General features: G+C 40.8%; 1 protein-coding gene across 2 annotated transcripts in view; it reads left to right on the top strand.

Annotated features, from left to right (window-relative positions):
• Nucleotides 1–19816, top strand: part of TNRC6C (trinucleotide repeat containing 6C) — a 68598-nt gene that overhangs the window by 30048 nt on the left and 18734 nt on the right. Inside the window, exons 4-10 of one of the 2 annotated variants that reach the window (XM_008060455.2) lie at nucleotides 1741–1907; nucleotides 5184–5264; nucleotides 7068–7125; nucleotides 9837–9979; nucleotides 11526–11675; nucleotides 13568–13714; nucleotides 16499–16618. In XM_008060455.2, coding sequence (XP_008058646.1) covers nucleotides 1741–1907; nucleotides 5184–5264; nucleotides 7068–7125; nucleotides 9837–9979; nucleotides 11526–11675; nucleotides 13568–13714; nucleotides 16499–16618 — 866 coding nt within the window. Of the gene's footprint in view, nucleotides 1–1740; nucleotides 1908–5183; nucleotides 5265–7067; nucleotides 7126–9836; nucleotides 9980–11501; nucleotides 11676–13567; nucleotides 13715–16498; nucleotides 16619–19816 lie in introns of both variants that reach the window. The other variant, XM_008060457.2, reaches the window with a different exon arrangement.

Below are 19816 nucleotides of genomic sequence, written 5' to 3'. Positions count from 1 at the left end.
TCTTCCAAGTAACCGTAACTACAGGCACATGCTACCATCCCGGCTAATTTATTTATTGTAGAGATGAGGTCTTGCCAAGTTGCCCAGGCTATTCTCGAACCCATGGGCTCAGGCTGTTCCCTCACCTCGGCCTCCCCAAAGTGCTGGGATTACAGGCTTGAGCTGCCATGCCTGGCCACAGAGGAGCTTTTAACAGAAGTCCATGCCCTCCTTTTTTTTTTTTAATTATTACAAATACCAGGAGTCAAAATAACCCAGCATATGTTTGCTACTATTAGTAGCATCTATACTTCTTCAACCTTATTCTTATACTGCCACATTGAACAATGTAAAGTTGCTATTTCACTGAGCAAGATGAAGAAAACCTGTTATTTCTTTTCTCCTTGAGATTCATTTTTGAGACATATATTACTTCACTGCAGTCTGATACTCTAACCTTGCTTTCATCTTGTCAGATTTCATTTTGCATGCTCCTTGTTTATGCTTAAACTGCTTGAAAAAAAAGTACATCTTCCTCCTATTGTCTGACATCATAGCAAATATACAGATAATATATGTCCATACAAATGTCTGTATGTCATAACATACAGATTATGTTTACCAAGTGGAATTCTTGTAATATGTTGTAGGTGTTTTGCAATATGATATTTATAGTATTAACATGAGTATAAGATTCCTGATTTAAGTCTGATATTAAAACTGATTGTTCACATTTCTGCAGAATCTTCATATTTTCTTTGGGCATCATTAGATGTTCTAGACCTTAAAATGCAGCTTTACTCTTTTGTATTTTGTTATTTTTCTAACACTGGATCATATGTTCCATATATCCACCATTCTGCTAGAAGTATTTATTCATACTACCTTCTTTTTTACAGATCTAAAGGATAAGGGAACTTCTGAGTATACAGAATGCCACTTTGAGGCAGTATATTCTGTTTTTTAGAATTTGTCCTTGGAGACCCAGTTATATGCCTGTCCTATATATTAGCATCATATTGTCATCTTAAAGACTCCAAGTAACTGAATTATCACCTAGTCTTTGGCCTTCTTCACATTTTCGAAGAAGTGAAAATTTGGGATAATTTTGCCACCGGATATCACTTTGCATTTCAAGAGAGGAGAAAAAAGCAACATCCTAAAATTGAAATTCAGTAGTCAGCTTGTAGTTCCATCTGTTAAGTCCTGCTAGTGTGTGAGCATCTCCTGGGAGCTTTTCAGAAATGCAGACTGCTAGGCCAGACCTCATACCTGCTGCATTTTACATGATCCAGCTGACTCTCAGGAATGGGCAAGATTGAGAAGCTATGGTCCGTGTGACACAATACTTACGGGCTTAGATCAAGTAGTGATTAAGAAGCTCATGGAGGACAATGACACTTAAAAGGAATCTATACTTTAGTAATCTTTTCATGCCATGTAGAGATTGCCATCTTCCCCTGTAGCCCCCAGGATTTATTTTTAGCTTGTTTATGTTTCAAAGTTATCTATAGCTAGTTAAGGATGTTTGGAACAGCCCAGATTACAGATACCTGGAGTTGGGAAGACTAAATATACACGTACATATTATGTATCTAGTAGGAGAAGTTCAGTTCTTAGATCTGGGGAAAATGAAGTAGTAAAAAGGTAGATGACAATTTACCACTTTTGTCCCACCTTCCCTAAATTATATGCTATAGTGAAGCATTGTCTACTTTAAGGATGGTGAATTTGATAAGTGCATGTTTACTCTCCTTCTAGCTTCAAAATCTATGCAAGAAGGCTGGGGCAGTGGTGGGGATGAAATGAACCTTGGTACCAGCCAATGGGAGGATGAAGAAGGGGACATGTGGAATAATGCTGCTTCCCAAGAAAGCACCTCCTCCTGCAGCTCCTGGGGGAATGCCCCCAAAAAAGGACTTCAAAAGGTATGTATAGTGCTCTTAGAGAAAATAAACCCTGAAAACCAGTGGCACCTAAAACACTTTCAGTTTAAAGGTAGTTATCTCCAACGAATTGTGAAAAGATGAACCTGAAGTCCTTAAAGTAGTCTTAGGACCCTTGAGGTCCTGGACACCCCTTCAGGGGAATAAGAAAGGTCAAAGCTATTATTGTGACAGTACTAAGACTTTGACTTTTTCTTTGGCGTTCTCTCCTCAGTGTAGAGTGGAGTTGTTCAAAGACTGTGCTACCACAGCAGAGAATATACAGAAACAGACATAAGAATCCAGGTGTTTCTGTTAAGTCAGTTATCACAGAAATTTGAAAAAAGACAAGACATTGCCACTCTTCTCACCAAAAAAATTGCTTTAGAAAATATAATTATTTTTTTTCTTTTCTTTTTTTTTTGAGCTGGAGTCTCACTCTTATTGCCCAGGCTGGAGTACAATGGCATGCTCAACGGCCACTGCAGTCTTGACCTGCTGGGCTTAGGTGATCCTTCCACCTCAGCCTTCCAAGTAGCTGGCAAAATATAAAAATGTTACATATGTTAACGTGTAATGAGTTTATAATTATTTTTAAATAAAATTGATATATTTTAAATTTCTCAGTTTTAATTTTTATTTTTTTTATTTTTATTTATTTATTTTTTTGAGTTGGAGTCTTACTCTGTCACCCAGACTGGAGTGCAATGGCTGCTCCCGGCCACCGCAGCCTCGACCTGCTGGGCTCCGGCGATCCTTCCGCCTCAGCCTTCCAAGTAGCTGGAACTACAGGCACGCGCTACCACGCCCGGCTAATTTTTGATTTGTTGTTGAGATGAGGTCTCGTCAAGTTGCCCAGGCGGGTCTCGAACCCGTGGGCTCAGGCAATCCATTCACCTCGGCCTCCCAAAGTGCTGGGATTACAGGCTGAGCCACCGAGCCTAGCCAGTTTTAATTTTTAATGCGGTAAATATCAACAGCACAACTCATATAAACAAAAATTTGGGATATCTTCAGTCTTTAAGAGAATATAATAGGATCCTGAGAGCAAAAAGTTTGAGAATTGCTGAGAAAGACAGTAAGTAGTCTTGAAACAAATGGGCAACCATCTGGAAAAAGTTATGATACACAACTCATATATACACCAAGATAAATTTCAAGTAGATCACAAATTTAAATATGAAAAATAAAATATTAAAATGTAGAAGAATTTTAGAAACAATCTTGGAGTTGGAAAGCCTCTAACTATGGTCAAAATCTAAAAGCTGTAAAATAAAAGACTTTTTTATTTCAGAAGATAAACCTAAAAACTGTACATGACAGAAAATACCATAATTAAAGTACAAAGACAGCTGGGCATGTTGGCTCACACCTGTACTCCTACCACTTTGGGAGGCTGAGGTGTTCAAGACCAGCCTGGGCAACATAGTAAGACCTCATCTGTACCAAAAAAATTTAAAAATTAGCCAGACATGGTAGCTCATGCCTGTAGTCTTAGCTACTTGGGAAGCTGGGGCAGAAGGATTCCCTGAGCCCAGGAGGTCAAGGCTGCAGTGAGCCCTGATCATGCCACTGCACTCCAGCCTGGGTGACAGAGTAAGACCCTGACTCAAAAAGAAAAAAAAAAAGAGTGTGTGTGGGTATATGAAGACAAATAGCAAACTGGAAAAAAATTATAGCTCGTATCATAGAGAGGGGTGATCTCCCTAATACATAAAGAAAAGTCTTACAAACTAGCTGGTTACCTAATAGGAAAATGAGCAAAGAATGTGATTAGTAGATGATCCATAGAATAAGGGTACAAATAGCTCTTAAACATACAGAAGGATATTCAACCTGACTTCTACAAAGATAATTCCATTTGTATCTGTCAAACCAGTAGAAATCAAAAGTTCAACAAACACCTTCTGTTTGCAAAATTGTGAGGAATTGATACATTGTTGGTAGAAATGTAAATTCACATAACCCTTATGGAGGGCTGCTTGGCATCATCTGTCAGAATTACAGATACATCAGCACTTTGACACAGCATTTCCACTTATCATGAGGATAGCCAGTGGCATTTGTACAGTTTTATATCACCATATTTTTGTAGTAGAAAGGTAAAAATAACTTAAATGTACATTGATGGAGTAACCAGTTAAATTGTGCCATATCTATATTATAGAAAGCTAAACTTTTTTTTAAGGAAATTATGTATATTTATATGAAGAGACTACTAAAATGCATTGTTTAATGAAAAGCAAGGTACAGAAAAATTCATCTAGCACACACCAATTTTGGGGGGGAAGGGGAAGAAGAAAAAAGTCTGTGTGTGTACACACATGCACATGTAACAGCTTCTATAGAATGTTTTAAATTCTCTAGAAGGGTAAATAACAAACCGCTAAGTATTGTTTCTTGGAGAGAGTGGGAACTCAGCAGATGGGGTAACATGAGAAGATGCTTTCCTTTTTTATACGAATCATGTGAATATATTACTGTTCAAAGAAATGTAGTTTAATCATTCCATTAGCAATTCGCAGGACCCAGAAACTAAAATCTAGACTCTGTTCATGAGGAGTAGAAGTTACAGACATCAGGAAGAAACCTTTTTACAGTTGGGCTGGCAAATAATCCAATTAGTGGTGGGACCAAAAATGCCAAATGAGTTTGTTTAAATACTGCATGATCCTAGCTAATCTGTCTCTGGCAGCAGCGTCATGATTAAAGTAGCACCCAAGTAACCTGCTTCCTTGAGGATAGAAAGCCTATTTGTGTAGTTCCACATACTCCATCGTATAGCCGTGGCTGGGTCAGTTTTGAAAAACACTATGAAAAATATTTATAGAGGGTTTTTAAAATTTGTGTTAATGTATCATTAGAGCTTTTACAATTTTAGACTCAGGGAAGTTACTGAGAAGCTGGTTGGGTCTTGCTGGCAGCACTGTTCCCCAACCCCTCACGCCCCCCACTGCTCTTCCTGCTTGTAGTTACCTTTCTCCCCTTTTCATCCTCTGCCTCATTAACATATTTCTGCCTATCCCTTTTCCCTACCCTGCTTTTTAAAAGATCACAAATTATACACATATACCAACCTGCAAATGCACCCTGATGCTTTCCATAGTATTAGCCACAACATACTGTCAGGGACATTCTGGAGTACAGCACTATTCAGTGTTAATATAGAAAGACTCTGTGACTTTTAAATCACCATGAATTTAGACTGTCTTCCGTTTCTAGAAGAAATGCATTAAAATGTGTCTCATGGACTTTCCCCTTGCCCACACTTCATTCTAGGGCATGAAGACATCTGGCAAGCAGGATGAGACCTGGATCATGAGCCGGCTGATCAAGCAACTCACGGACATGGGCTTCCCGGTGACTGGTGTCTTCTTTTACTGCCACCTACCACACTTCTCAGAATGAATGCCCTAGTTGTTTCTTTTCCATGTTTGTTTGTTTTTTTAACAAGACAGGAAGACTATTGAGGGATTGATATCATCTAACTCCTAGCCCCCCCTCTTACTTAGACAGTTGGGGTCAGGGATCATTGCTTTGAACTACAGCAAATATCTACAAAACTTCTATCAAGAAGGATGTGACTGGCCAGGTGCTATGGCTCACATCTGTAATCCCAGCACTTTGGGAAGGTGAGACAGAAGGATTACTTGAGGCCAGTAGTTTGAGACCAGCCTGAGCAACATAGTGAAACCCTATCTCTACACAAATTTTTTAGAAAGAAAAAAAAAGTGAGTGGCTGAGACAAAAGGATCACTTGAGTGCAGGAGTTCAAGACCAGTCTGGGCCACATAGCAAGATACCCTCTCTATAAAATACTTAAAAAGTAACCGGACATAGTGGTGCATGCCTGTAATCCTAGCTACTTAGGAGGCTGAGATAGAAGGATTGCTTGAGCCTAGGATGTTGAAGTTACAGTGAGCTATGTTTGTGCCACTGTACTCCAGCCTGAACGACAGAGTGAGACTGTCTCAAAAAAAGAAAGAAATTGTGAGAGCCTTTTCCTAGAATAAAATAAAAATTGCATGATTTTTAATTTTCATTGACTTATACGGGTTCATATTTTAATTTATAATTACAAGTGAACTTCATGAGTTTATGCATTAGATTGACCAAGATCACAAGAGAAAACTTAGTATAAAGTACTGAAGCTATGTATGCAGAAAAAGCATCCTAACCAAACCTGCTTAGTTCCAGTTTTGTGGGGAGAATTCAGATCACAGAGTATTCCTCTGAAAATATATCACAGTCTGCCCAGCTACCGAGAGCAGATGATGAGAGTTCAGTTGGCAAGGGATATCACCCGTATTTGCCGTGCATTCCCTTCAGATGTCTTCTTTTTACTTTCTTTTTCAAATGAGCATTTATCTTTCAGCTACTGTGGATGCCCAAAAAAGAATGAATCCAAATGGCCTCTGTGTGGAGAAGAGAATTCCATCCTTCACACTGGGCACAGGCTCTCTGTGCTGGCAGAACATTGCCTTGGTGGTCCAACCTCTGCCGGTGTGAGGTGCCAGGAGGGTGATATTGGCCTCCTGTAAATAGGGTGTCCTGATTTATACTGTTTCAGTTATCACAACATTGAATTCCTGGCGGCCTCAGTCATCTGCTGAGATTAGTCTATTCCAATTATAAAGATAATTATCAAAATAATGTTTTATTTGTTTTTCTATTTCTTGGCAAAATGTTGTTGATAATAGAGCCTAGAGTTCATGAAGTAGAAAATGGAGCTCTGTACTCTAACTGACAGTGTTCGAGCGAGGATGTGACTTGTTAGGCCCGGGACCGTAGTTTGTCCTCTTCTCACTGTCTACATATGTCCGTGGCCCTGCTGTCTTGACTGAGCTTTTATTTTTGCTGAATCAGTGCTACTCAGTGTTGTCCAGAAAACTTTTATATAGGAGTACTTAACAAGGCTTTGCTGGCACTTTACATTTTGTTTCCAAAGTATTAAATGAAAGTTCTTTACTTTAAAATCAAGTTAATACATTGTCTTAGTAAAAGTATTTTTTTTTATTTAAAAGACATTTATCTCTAACTTCAGCTGTGAAGAAGAGTACTTCCAATTCCAAAACCTAAGAATAACCATTTCTGTAAGTTGATAGTTATTTAAAGCTTTTCCTTTTGTTAGTGCACACTAATGAAAACTCTTTTCCTACTCAGAGAGAGCCAGCTGAAGAGGCCTTGAAGAGTAACAACATGAATCTTGATCAGGCCATGAGTAAGTAATATGTGGCATACTTAACATTTACTATTCTAAAAGGTACCCGCTTGTGAAGTTTTGCTTTCCAGACACATTTTATTATATTCATGGGTTGAGTATGTGCTGGATAAATGGGACGGGGCCACAGTAAAAGAGCAATTGCACAACATGTATCAATCACAGAGTGAGTCTCTTGGGACCAGTGGCTTTGGAGAGAGGTGGTCAGTGTTATATCTGAAGCATGTTTGCTGTTTCCATTTTTTTTTCCAGTACTTGAACAAATACATATAGTTTTTTTCCATCCATTTTGAGAGGAAGTAATAATGACACTCTTGGAGAAAGAGGCTAGGACATGCATCAGACGTCATCTGGTCCTAATAGCGTATTCCTCATTCTTTGACCCAAGTGGGCTCTCTCCGACGAACAAACATCGCCTTGCCGACTTAGCACTTACTCTTGCTGAGAGATGAGATTTACTGTCAAGGATCAAGCAATGCTTATTTTGGAGCCACTTTTAAAATAATAATTATTCTGGCAGAGTGGCTCACACCTGTAATTCCAGCATTTTGGAAGGCCATGACAGGAGTATCACTTGAGTCCAGGAGTTCAAGACCAGCCTAGGCAACATACTGAGATCTTGTCACTACAAAAATAAAAATTAGCTAGGTGCAGTGGCACATGCCTATAGTCCCAGCTGCTTGAAGGAGGCTGAGGCAGAAGGATCATCTAAGCCATGATCGTACCACTACACTCCAGCCTATACTGCCTATACTCCTGACTTTATTACCTATATCAGATGCCTTGGAGCATTAGAACTTAATTCTCTCATAGAACCCTATTAAGAATGACTAATGTGATCTAATAATTTTTGAAAGTTTTATAAATACAGTTGATTCACATTATTCTTGGTAGTTATGTTTGGTTAAGCTACTGCAACCACTGAATTAGCAAATACTGAACCAGTGCTCCTAGGGGAATTACAGGGTTAGGTAGTCCTGTGAGGCTCTGGCAACACGTTTTTGTCCATCAGTCAATACATAACCTTGTTTTATGTGTGTTTCTGTTTCAAGACACCTTCGTTAGTTTATATTTCTCACAAATATCATATTTCTTTATAGTAAAACGTTAGCCAAGAAGGGTTTAACATTTTCCTGACCCTGAATAACGTGACTTAATTTCATTGGCTTTCAGACTCATAACAATGCTATCCACTACACCTTCAGTCATCATGTCATGAAGCCACAAATGTAGCCTCTTTTCCATAGTTGTATCACATACTACAGATGTTACTTTAGTACTTTCTGAGCAGCCTCACATGCAGGTCAGTGGATTTCCTCTTCCTTTTTCTTTTTTTTTTTTTCTGAGTTGGAGTCTCACTGTCGCCCAGAGCGGTGTGCAGTGGCCGCTGCCGGCCACCGCAGCCTCGACCTGCTGGGCTCCAGCGATCCTTCCGCCTCAGCCTTCCAAGTCGCTGGAACTACAGGCGCGCTGCCACACCCAGCTGATTTTTTGATTTATTGTAGAGATGAGGTCTCGCCAAGTTGCCCAGGCGGGTCTCAAACCTGCGGGCTCAGACGATCCACTCACCTCAGCCTCCCAAAGCGCAGGTTTACAGGCTGAACCACCAAGCCCGGCTCTTCCTTTTTCTTGATATGCTGTTATCATTGATTCATTAACATTGAACTCAGGGCCAACAGTGCTTTAACTCATGCTTGAGCAAAATGTATTTAATGCATGAATTTTCTGTATAGGGCAGATCACAGCCTTCCTGGGCTTAGAAACACTATATAGCACTTCAGCCCTACACTGGGGAACCATTTAAAGCACCAACATCACCAACAAAAAGCATAAAAATATGAAAAACATGGCACTAAATGGACCACAAAAAGGACACTTTTTTACAGTGTGAGTTCTGAAACAAGACCTGAGCTGCAAACATGAGCATTAGGCAATTCAGGATTTTTTGCCAGCTGAGCATGTCCATAATAGTAGTCATAGTCATTGATTTCTGGATTATAAATGCATTTTAGCAAGTAGACAAATTTACCAGTACAGAATCCATGAATAATGAGGATAGACTGTACAATCATCTGCAAGTGCCAAAATATGTGGTGCAGACTGCCAGTGCAGGAAAATCAATGTGACTGGAGGTGAATTAGAATTGTTAAATAGTACAGAGGTAAAGTGGCTAACCAATACTTGTACTAGTCTCTAAAAGAGTTGTGAGGACAGAAACTCTGCCTGTTCTGCATGGTACTACATCCCTGACACTGAGAGAGTCCTTGTAGACAACAGGGAAAGGGATGGCTGTGAGGTAGGAGAGAAGCTGCTGGAGGACAGACCATCAGAGAAGGCCCCTGGGAGAAAGTGCCCACTGAGCCACGTGAAGTGGAGGCCAAGCCAGGTATAGAACTGGGGGAGAGGTGCAGCATGGGGAGAGGACTGACTGACCCCTGAGGGACCAGCGGTGGCCAGTGTGGCTGGAGTAGAGCGGACTGAGGGCACACAGGGCTGGGTCACGTGTGTAGGAGCCAAGAGAGGAGGCACGGGCTATGAGCCATCTGCCGGGGCTCGGCTACAGCAGTGCCAAGTGCTCCTTTCATCCCCCTGGCTTCCTGGTCTTCACCCCTCCCTGAGGCTTTAGCTGGCCCTGTCTCTTGCTCAGTGCTCAGGACTGATACTCACTGGGCATTTTGTTTTCAGCAGTGCTTCTGCTTGTTGTGTTCCAGGTGCTCTGCTGGAAAAGAAGGTGGACATGGACAAGCGTGGACTGGGAGTGACTGACTATAATGGAATGGTCACCAAACCCCTCGGCTGCCGCCCACCAATCTCCAAAGAGTCTTCCATGGACCGCCCCACCTTTCTTGACAAGGTATGAATCTAGGTGGTTTTTGTTCACTTCTTTAACATGAGGTGTTTTTTATTTTAACTGTGTTCCTAATGCAAGCCAGATTAGCTAGACTATAATATTTAATTGACCTTTATCCATTTTTTAATATAAATATTTAACTCAGAGGATAGAATGTTGTATTTCATATGATGTTACTAGGAATGAAAAAGACGAATTGAAAACCGATTTTCATTTTTATTATGTGAACTTGGCTAGTTGTCTAATGTAATGTGTCCAGTGGATAAGGGTCATCAGCTTTCTATGTCGCTGTCTCATTTTGAAAACACAGTTCTTCCGCTTGAAAATGAGGTGTTCCATGTTTAATATTAGAAAAGGGGATAGAAGTGGTAGAACTTGGCCACCCATGTCTAACTGACGCTTGCTGATCAGCCATGTCGGTGACCCCTGCAGGTTTCAGTGAGAAACTCCCTGGATATGTAACAAGTCCAGTCACAGCTTCCTTATTGCTGTCACATATTAATGTCCCCTCTTCAGATTGGTATGACCATAAAGGGGGAAAAAAGCATTGCATTACATTTCATCAAAATGTTGAACCTTGAAAATAAAATCAAAGCAAGAAAAGACAAGATAAAAACAAAACAAATGGAAATGCTCACAGGTGAAGGAGTCTTCATGTCGCAGATGGGACTTGGTCTCTGCTCTCAAGCATAGTCCTCTACCACACATTCTACCTCACAGCTACACCTGTGGGGTGGCCCAGGCAAGACTCATGTCCTCGTTTTACACCTCACCAGGGCAGACAGGGTTCACATACAGGATGCCCAGTGAAATTGCAGCTTTAGATAAGCAACAAATGATTTTTGGAATATGCTTACACTAAAAAGATTATTTGTTGTTCATCTGAAATCCCAACGTAATTCAGCATTCTATGTTTTTATTTGCTACTTCTGACAACTCTAGGTGTGGGACCCTGACTTATTTCCTTATCTTTGAATTGTGGAACAATAATAAAGACTGGTTGTGATGTTAGATGAGGTAAATTTGCAAAAGGCCTGACAAATAGTGTGATCTCACTAAATGGAAAAAAACAGTAATAAGATTCTCTTTGATAACTTATCCTCTTATTAGGTTAAACCTTATCAAACTGCTATGTTTGTAGGTTAAAAAAAAATTGCATATCAGCAGAATTCAACCTAATGCATACCTAGAATCTTGGTAATAAAAGAATCTGTTCATTTGAAAATGGTTATAAAGTGTTTTCCAAATAAGACTTTTTTTAATGTTTCTGTTCTGTCTCCTTAATCCTTAAACCAAAGTATATGAGAATATTAGCAACTAATATATGTGTTTGTAAAATATTTTAAAAGTGAAAACAGCATCTTAATCCTATTTCTCTTTTTCTTTTTCCCCTCTTCCTTTTGCCCATGTTCTTCATTCCCTTATTATCCACACCTTTTTGATCTGTTAATTCTTTATTCATCCATACCTCTTTCTACTTCCTCGGGAAACTGGTGCTTTGTCTGCCGATGGACACTGCCCACAGCTCACCCTTTCTTTCTCCAATCAGGATGGCGGCCTCGTGGAAGAGCCCACGACTTCACCGTTTTTGCCTTCCCCAAGCCTGAAGCTCCCCCTTTCAAACAGTGCACTCCCCAGTCAGGCCCTGGGCGGGGTCGCCTCAGGGCTGGGCATGCAGAACTTGAATTCTTCTAGACAGGTAAGGCTGTTGAGAGAGAGCAGAACGTGGGCTTTTTGAAAATGTGTTTGAGATATAAACTACCTCATTTTTGGTTATATCTATTTTAAGATATAACCAAATAGGTAAAGGTAACTGAAATGCTATAAGAATTTTCCTTCAAGTGATTTACTGTAGGCAAGAGTTCAGTAACAGTTTTTGAAGTTTAACCATGAGGTAGGAGAACTTCAAAGTTATAGTTGTTTTTACACTTAACTAAAAAAGTTGTCAGTGCCCTTGGTATTCACTTTCTGCTGGTTGACATGATAATGTATTGCAGAGTAGTCTTCAGTTGCCAGATCCACTTAAAGATCTAGGTAGTGTCCATCCTCTTTTCCTCCAGCAGTCAAAACATTAAGTGCATTGATCTGCAAGAAAACACCATGTTCTCCTCTTTTTCCCAGAAATAGAGGTGACATCTCTGACAAGGTGGTTTTAAAGAGTCACACTGGCATTTTTTCCCCCCTACTTTTAACACCCTTTGGGAAAAGGTAAAAATCAAGATGTCAAACTTTACTAAAGGAAGGACATACGAGGTTTTTGTTGTTGTTGTTGTTTTCTGAGTTGAAGTCTCACTCTTTCACCCAGACTGGAGTGCAGTGGCCACTCCTGGCCACCACAGCCTCAACCTGCTGGGCTCCAGCGATCCTTCTACCTCAGCCTTCCAAGTAGCTAGAGCTACAGGCGTGCGCTACCACACCTGGCTAATTTTTTATTTATTGTGGAGATGAGGTCTCGCCAAGTTGCCCAGGCGGGTCTCGAACCTGCGGGCTCAGGCAATTCACTCAACTCAGCCTCCCAAAGCGTGGGATTACAGGCTGAGCCACCGAGTCCGGCTAAGAGTTTTGTTTGATTCAATAATCTCATATGAAATATAATACAAACAAGTAATGCTGTCTCTCCTGTCTGTAGAATGTCCTTTTTGCCGATTTTCTTAGGGATGAGGTGACACATAAGTCCCTGTAAGACTTTTCTCTGAGTAGACATTGATGTTTGAGGCCCTGAACAGCTCCCACATACACCCATGGCCCCAGTGTCATTCATAGCAGTGCCCTTTCCACCCTCTACAGCTCCCAACCAGCATGATCCTAGCCGCTGACACCGCCCCCGGTGGTACGTAGTGGGACAGCTGCGTGGCAGTTCTTCCAAGTTCAAGTACACAGCCCAGTTGGGCATGTGCTGGGTGTGATGTCTGCAGTAAGGTCTCTGCCCATAGCCTTTCAGACAGCTCTTTCTCAGAGAAGTTAAATAAGATACCTTACTTCAGAGAAGTAAGAAGTTAGACGGGATAACTTACTTCATTGGTAGAGTGGAAAATATATCTAAAATACATGTATTATAGTTAATACAAAGTTAACTACCTCAATTTGTTAGTTCATTTCATTTCAAGGTTTGTTGAAATAATAGCTATATTTCCTATTTGAAAATGTTGCTATTCTCTCAGGTTGATAATCCCCACACATTATTACTCTAACTCTTATCACAGATATCCTTTTGAAAATATATATTATTCAAATAGCTATATTTGTGTTGCTATTGTTTGAAACACTGTATTGTATTGTTGCAGTTGTATTGTACTGTATTGTTACAGTTTCTTTGAATGAGGTAGCCTTGTTTGGGGACACATTAAAACTGGCACTGTCCATGTGGCTTATGTGATCTAAGAACATAGACAGCTTCATGGACTGACTTACTGTCATCTATAACCAGTGTAAGCAACACTCATTAAAAATTCACTCGGGTGCAAACTGCAATGATAGGAAGTAAAAACAATTTTACGTTCATTTATAGGAAGACGAATCATTTCACCCCACTCCAGACAGTGTTACTTTAACACCTGCCTTGTTAATGAGTCCAGTTCTGTCTTCCTGCAGATACCGAGTGGCAATCTGGGTATGTTTGGCAATAGTGGAGCAGCACAAGCCAGGACCATGCAGCAGCCGCCACAGCCACCAGTGCAGCCTCTTAACTCCTCCCAGCCCAGTCTCCGTGCTCAAGTGCCTCAGTTTCTATCCCCTCAGGTCAGAGCCGCATCCAAGCGTATCTAGGCAACAAGATGCAGAAGCGGGCATTTGTGGGGTCTTGTGCCACCTTGAAGCCACTGTTTCAAAGTGAGAGCCAAATTAACCCACCTCTAAGAGGAGACCTTTGGGTTTTTAACCTATGAAGTAGTTTTAGCCTATGAAATAGTAAACTGCTGCCCCATGAGATGGTTTCAGAGCTTGCTCCCTGGAGAGTCTCAGCTAACCAGCCCAGGCTAGTCAGAAGCAGCCCTAAGAAGGGGAAAGACATGCCCAACCGACTGCCGTTGACAGGGTTCTGTCCTGACTTTTCTTGAGAAAATTATTCTAATGATCCCAATGGAACTTTCCTAGACTGGTAGGAAAGGAAAGTGGCAAGTTGAAGTATTGCTGAGGATGTAAAAGAAACCACTTAGATGTAATCAAGGGATGAGTAATGTTTTAGTGATAAACTTAGTACAATCATATATTAGTGTATAATAAATTTTTTTGTTACATGTAGTATTTAGAATTAGATCATTTTTGCCCATAGAAATTATTTGGAATAAAATGTCAAATAGAATTAAGGAAAAAGATATTACTGTTTTGCATAACTCTAAGCATTAATGTCCATTTTTGCATGTTAATATTACTTACTTTTAGAGCATTTCATAATTTTAGGCTTTAAACAAAGTTTTTAATTACAGTGTTCCAGGTCTTACAGCTTATGAAAATATTCAGTAATCAGTTATATTGATAGCATCTTTGTTGCCTGGGATGACTCAGAGCTCTACTTGCTACATGTTTCTGGGGCTGGAGGGGACTATAGCACTGCCCTGGAGAGAACAAAAGCATCTTGAAGTACTCACCATGGTCTAGTGTTCTTCTGGCAGAGAGAAAAAAACTGCTTGTTTTTCCAAAAGACCTCTATACCAGGAAGATATTTGAGATTTCTAAGGGAGCTTATTTTTAACTTATTCTAGAAAACAACATGCTAATCCATCAATCTTCTATTATTCGTAAAATTTAATTTAAATTTCAGTTTAGTTTGTTGGAATACGGTGCCTTGTCTATTTGGGCTGCTATAACAAAATACCTTGGACTGAGTAATCTATAGACAGCATGAAATTGTTGCTGACCGTTCTGGAGTCTAAGGTCAAGGTCCTGGAAGATTCAGTGTTTGAGAGGGCCTGCTTTTCACAGATGGCAACTTTGATACATCCTCAGTTGGTAGAGAAGTCAAACAAGCTTTTTTTAGGCCTCCCTTGTAAGGTCACTAACCCCATTCATGAAGGTTACTGATAACCTCCCAAAGACCTGACCTCTTAATACCACCAGCATTAGGTATTTGGCTTCAACATAGGAATGTGGGGGACACAAACATTCAGACCATAGTATATGAAAAGGCAATAAGAGTGTACAGAAAAGAGCAGGGTTCGTGGGAAATTCACTGGGAGTAACTGTCACTCCATAATTGTTTGAGCCCAGGTTTGTGCAGAGTTAAGGTAGCTGGAACCTCGTAAAATAGTAGTTAAATGTATTAGTTGGAATACAGGGTAAGCCCTTCTAACAGAGAGGCCTCAAGAAACAGTAGCTAAAACTAGCTAGACTTCCATCTCTCAGGGAACAGTGCAGAGAGAACCAGTTGAGGCTTTGGGGGCAGCTCTGCCATAGCCACTTTCTGAAAATAGAAAGAGGGCGGTAGACAGTCTGGGTGGCACTTGTGTGCGGACGGCCTGGAAATTGCACAGAACACTTCCAGTCACATCCCACTGCTCAGACCTAGTGCCATAGCCACACCCAGCCGAGAGGCAGCTGCAGAAGAGCAGTTAGCAGTCTTCTCCACACCGAGCAATTGGCATGTCTCAAGTGTCAGTCATCTGTGTGCCATCCCACTGTATCTTCCGTAGCTCCATATCACCTGTACTGTCAGGTAGTTTTTTTCTTTAAGTTGCATTTTTAATTTAAGTAATTGTATTTTTAAAGGAGACTTTATATGTCTACCATAAACAGAAAAATCAACCTTTTTCTGATACACATTAGACAACTTTACTAGTTAAAAACAATGCCCCATCAGATTCTGCTTAAAGTCATCTTGCACACCTGTACTGTGAAGGAACATGTCACACTCTGGAAAGCATTAGAATAGCCAGTGCCAGGCCCTAATTCCTGGCTCAGAGCCATGAATTCAGCTGAAGAAATTCCCTGAGTGGGAGGCGATGGGTCAGGCCTGGCATAGAGCCGCAAGGAGGTTGGGGGCAGTGGTGCCCCACCCGAGGGCAATGTCTGCTCCCATGGGCAGGATGTAGACAACCTCCTAAGCACTTGAGAAGAGCTTATGAGAACCCCTTGTGGGGGTGGCAGCTCCTTCAGGATCTGGTCCGAGTTGCCTATGTGAGAAGCCTGCACCTGCCTTCTTTGAGGAGTGAGAATCGCTTCCTCCCATCACCGTCTCTCCAGCCCTTAAATACTCCAGGCCATAGGAACCTGGGTATTTTAAATGCATAATATGAGCTCAGCTACTGGTAGGAATAATCCCAGAACCTTAGAAAATTAATTGATAACTAAAATATTTAGAGGAAGAAATCTCTTTGAAGATTTTTCTCTTCCCTCCTTCCCTCCCTCCCTCTTCACATGTTAACGTCTAAATGTTAAAGTGCCCATACGTTTTTAGTGGCCTTTGACAATCACCCACAAGACAAATACAATTGTCAATTAATCAGTTTTGAATCTCAAAGAATGTCACGGACAAGTAAATATTTTAATAGAGATACAGTAGCTAATTGTACATTTTATGTTAAACAGGTTCAAGCACAGCTTTTGCAGTTTGCAGCAAAAAACATTGGTCTCAATCCTGCACTATTAACCTCGCCAATTAATCCTCAGCATATGACGATGTTGAACCAGCTCTATCAGCTGCAGCTGGTGAGTGGATAGATCTATCCAAGTTCTAGAGCAAAGGATGAGTACCCTCCTGACTTCCTGTAGATGTGCTGGCACAGACATAGTGCTGATGAAAATAGTTGCAATGATGTTTTTCTTCATGTCCGGGTATGTCATTGAGACTTCATGAAGTTTTTATTGATGAATTAGGAAGTTTTTCCCATAAGGATGTTTTTACTAAGCTTTGTAAGTTTTTGACCACTTTGTTTTTGTTTGTGTTTGTAGTGGCAGGATCTCCCTGTGTTTCCCAGACTGGGACCATAGGCAATGTCACCACTCTGGGCTTGGCCTCTTTATGTTCAGAAAGTCCACCATATCTTATAATTAGTCATGTCTTTTTATTTGAGCTCTCAGCCAGAATTTCTGGCTAAGAACTACAGAACACAAAACATTCATTTGAACGACTATTCCCAATTCTTCCAAGGATAGGAGAAAAATTACTTTATTACTTATAGCAGAAGCCTTGGAGCATTAGAACTTAATTATCTCACAGAACCCTACTGAGGATGGCTGTGATTCAATAATTGTTGAAAGTTTTATAAATTAACATAACTTAAATTCTTTATTTTAAAACAATCTTACTGATTTTACCATAAAATGCCATGTCATTATATACCTAGATGCATACTGAACTTAATTAAATGCACTGAAGGTCCAAGTATATTATGTCATTCTTTAATGTGTAGGCACCTGATTCATTTAGCAGTTTTATCTAGCAACTTCATCACCTGGAAAATGACTAGGAGTCATGAAAAAAGCAAAGAAAAAGGGTGTGGAGGATGCCTATATAGAAGCATTGACGTAAAACTTTTGCCGGCCCTTTTCCTTTACTGTTCTTTAGATGCACATCCAACAAATTTGAGGTCTGGTTTTTCCATAAGCAGCAAGGGAGGCTGAGAGGGTGGAAGGAAGTGTCCTAGAGACACATGCTGTGTGTCATTGCTTTAACAATGAGCACAGAGCTCTAGAATGGGATCAGGACCGTGGCTTGACCGTGTTTCTTTATCCATCAAAAGGGAGGCTCTCTACCTGGCAGTATTGTGGTGGGGATTATTGTAGATGGGCGGTTCACATGTGCATTCCTGTTGTTTTCAATCCTGACAGCAGTGGCTGGGGATTACCAACCTCAAAAGGAAGAGAGACAGCTCTGTAGACAGGCACACATTTTAAAAGTATGTTAGTGTAGAACTGTTACTGTGGATGATCACTTTCTGCCTCTTGATGACACTGCAGGCATTCCTGTATTCTGACACAACACAGAGCTGAGTATCATACTGATATGCTAGAATTTTTTAGTTCTAAAGTAGGTTTTTATTGACTCCTGTGGTGTGAAAGATATCAAGAAAATGTTGAATTATGCTTAATGTGTTTTGTTTTTAAAAACAATGTATTCTGTTCTTAATTTTTTTTTTTTGTAGAAAAATGGGAAAAATAAAGTTACAGTACATCCTAAGGTTAAGTCTTAGGACCTATGAGGATTCACTTAAGTGAAGTATTTTATTGTTCTGTGGCTTATAGGCTAGTGAGGCATTTCTAATACTATATCTCCACCTTTATTTGGGTTCTATTTTAATAAGTTATCTTGCCAAAAATGTCCCCAAAAGTTCATGCTGTAAGAAAAATTTTGTAATACTCACCCACCGTTGTGAAACAATAAAATTATTGGACCGACTGCATCAGTGTGCAGAAGAATGTCATCATCATTTTAGCCAACTTTGTAGATGGTAGGTTCATGTGGTAAAAGTACCCACTAGGCCGGGTGCGGTGGCTCAGCCTGTAATCCTAGCACTTTGGGAGGTCGAGGTGAGTGGATTACCTGGGCCTGGGGTTCGAGACCAGCCTGGGCAACTTGTTGAGATCTCATCTCTACAATAAATCACAAAAATTAGCTGGTATTGTGGCGTGCATCTGTAGTTCCAGCCACTTGGAAGGCTGAGGCAGGAGGATCGCCTAAGCCCAGCAGGTTGAAGCTGTGGTGGCCGTGAGCGTGCCACTGCACTCCAGCCTGAGCGACAGAGTGAGACTCCAACCCCCCCCCCAAAATGCCCATAAATCTGTAGTTCAGGTTGTCTATTAGCTTTAGTTCCCATTATATTGATGGAGATAATCATATAGCATCCAAATACTTATAAGCTGTTTAATATATATTATTCTTTGATTATTTGGTACAACCCATTACCAGTATTCTGCCATACTGTCTGGGCTTCTGGGCTTCAGTTGCTATCATTATAAGAATAAATTTTTTTTTTGAGTTAGAGTCTCACTCTGTCAGACCGCCAGTACAGTGGCATGGCATGATCATGGCTCACTGCAGCCTCAACCTGCTGGCCTCAGGTGATCCTTCCACCTCCTCCTTCCAAGAAGCTGAGACTACAGGTACACACCACCACAGCTGGCTAATTTATCATAGAGACAAGTCCTTGTCATGTTGCCAAGGCTGGTGTCAAATGCCTGTGCTCAGGCAATCCTCTCGCCTCAGCCTCCCAAAGTGCTGTGATTTACAGGCATGAGCCACCGCGCCCAACCGAGTTACTTTTTTTTTTTTTGTAGGAATAAAAATACATATTTTTTCACCCATTTAAGTTCATTAACTGGGGCCCTAGTAACAAAAGACATATTAGCAAAAGAAGAACTACACATTTATTTAATATAAGTTATATGTGACAGACGCCTTCACAAGAAAATGAAGACCCGAAGCAGTTAAGCCTGAATGTTTTTATGCTAGATTTGATGTAAAGGAGAAAGTCATAGAGAACTGTGATAGAAAAAGTATGAGCTAAGTGTTATAAACCAGGGGAAACTTAGCAAATCCTCTTGTTAAGGCTTCTCTGTTCCTTTTCGTTGGGTATATGGAAGGCACCTTTCACAGGAGGACCTTCTGACCTACTTCAAAGGAGGGTCAGAAAACCCTTCCTTTTCTGGTCTAGGTTTTATTACTTGCTTCAGGGAAGGTCACAAAGCCCTTCTCAGCAGGCACAGGAGCTCATGCCTGTACTCCTAGAAGTGTGGAAGGCCAGGAGGGGAGAATTGATTGAGGCTAGCAGTTTAAGATCAGTCTGGGCAACATAACAAGGTCTTGTCTCTACAGAACATCAGAAAGCCGGGCTCGATGGCTCAGCCTGTAATCCCGCGCCTTTGGGAGGCTGAGGTGAGTGGATTGCCTGAGCCCGCGGATTCGAG

Source organism: Carlito syrichta, unplaced genomic scaffold (genome assembly GCF_000164805.1).
Source record: "Carlito syrichta isolate Samal-C Ts95f unplaced genomic scaffold, Tarsius_syrichta-2.0.1 Scaffold304629, whole genome shotgun sequence".
Lineage (NCBI taxonomy): Eukaryota > Metazoa > Chordata > Mammalia > Primates > Tarsiidae > Carlito > Carlito syrichta.
This window is presented reverse-complemented; position numbering and strand designations above follow the sequence as displayed.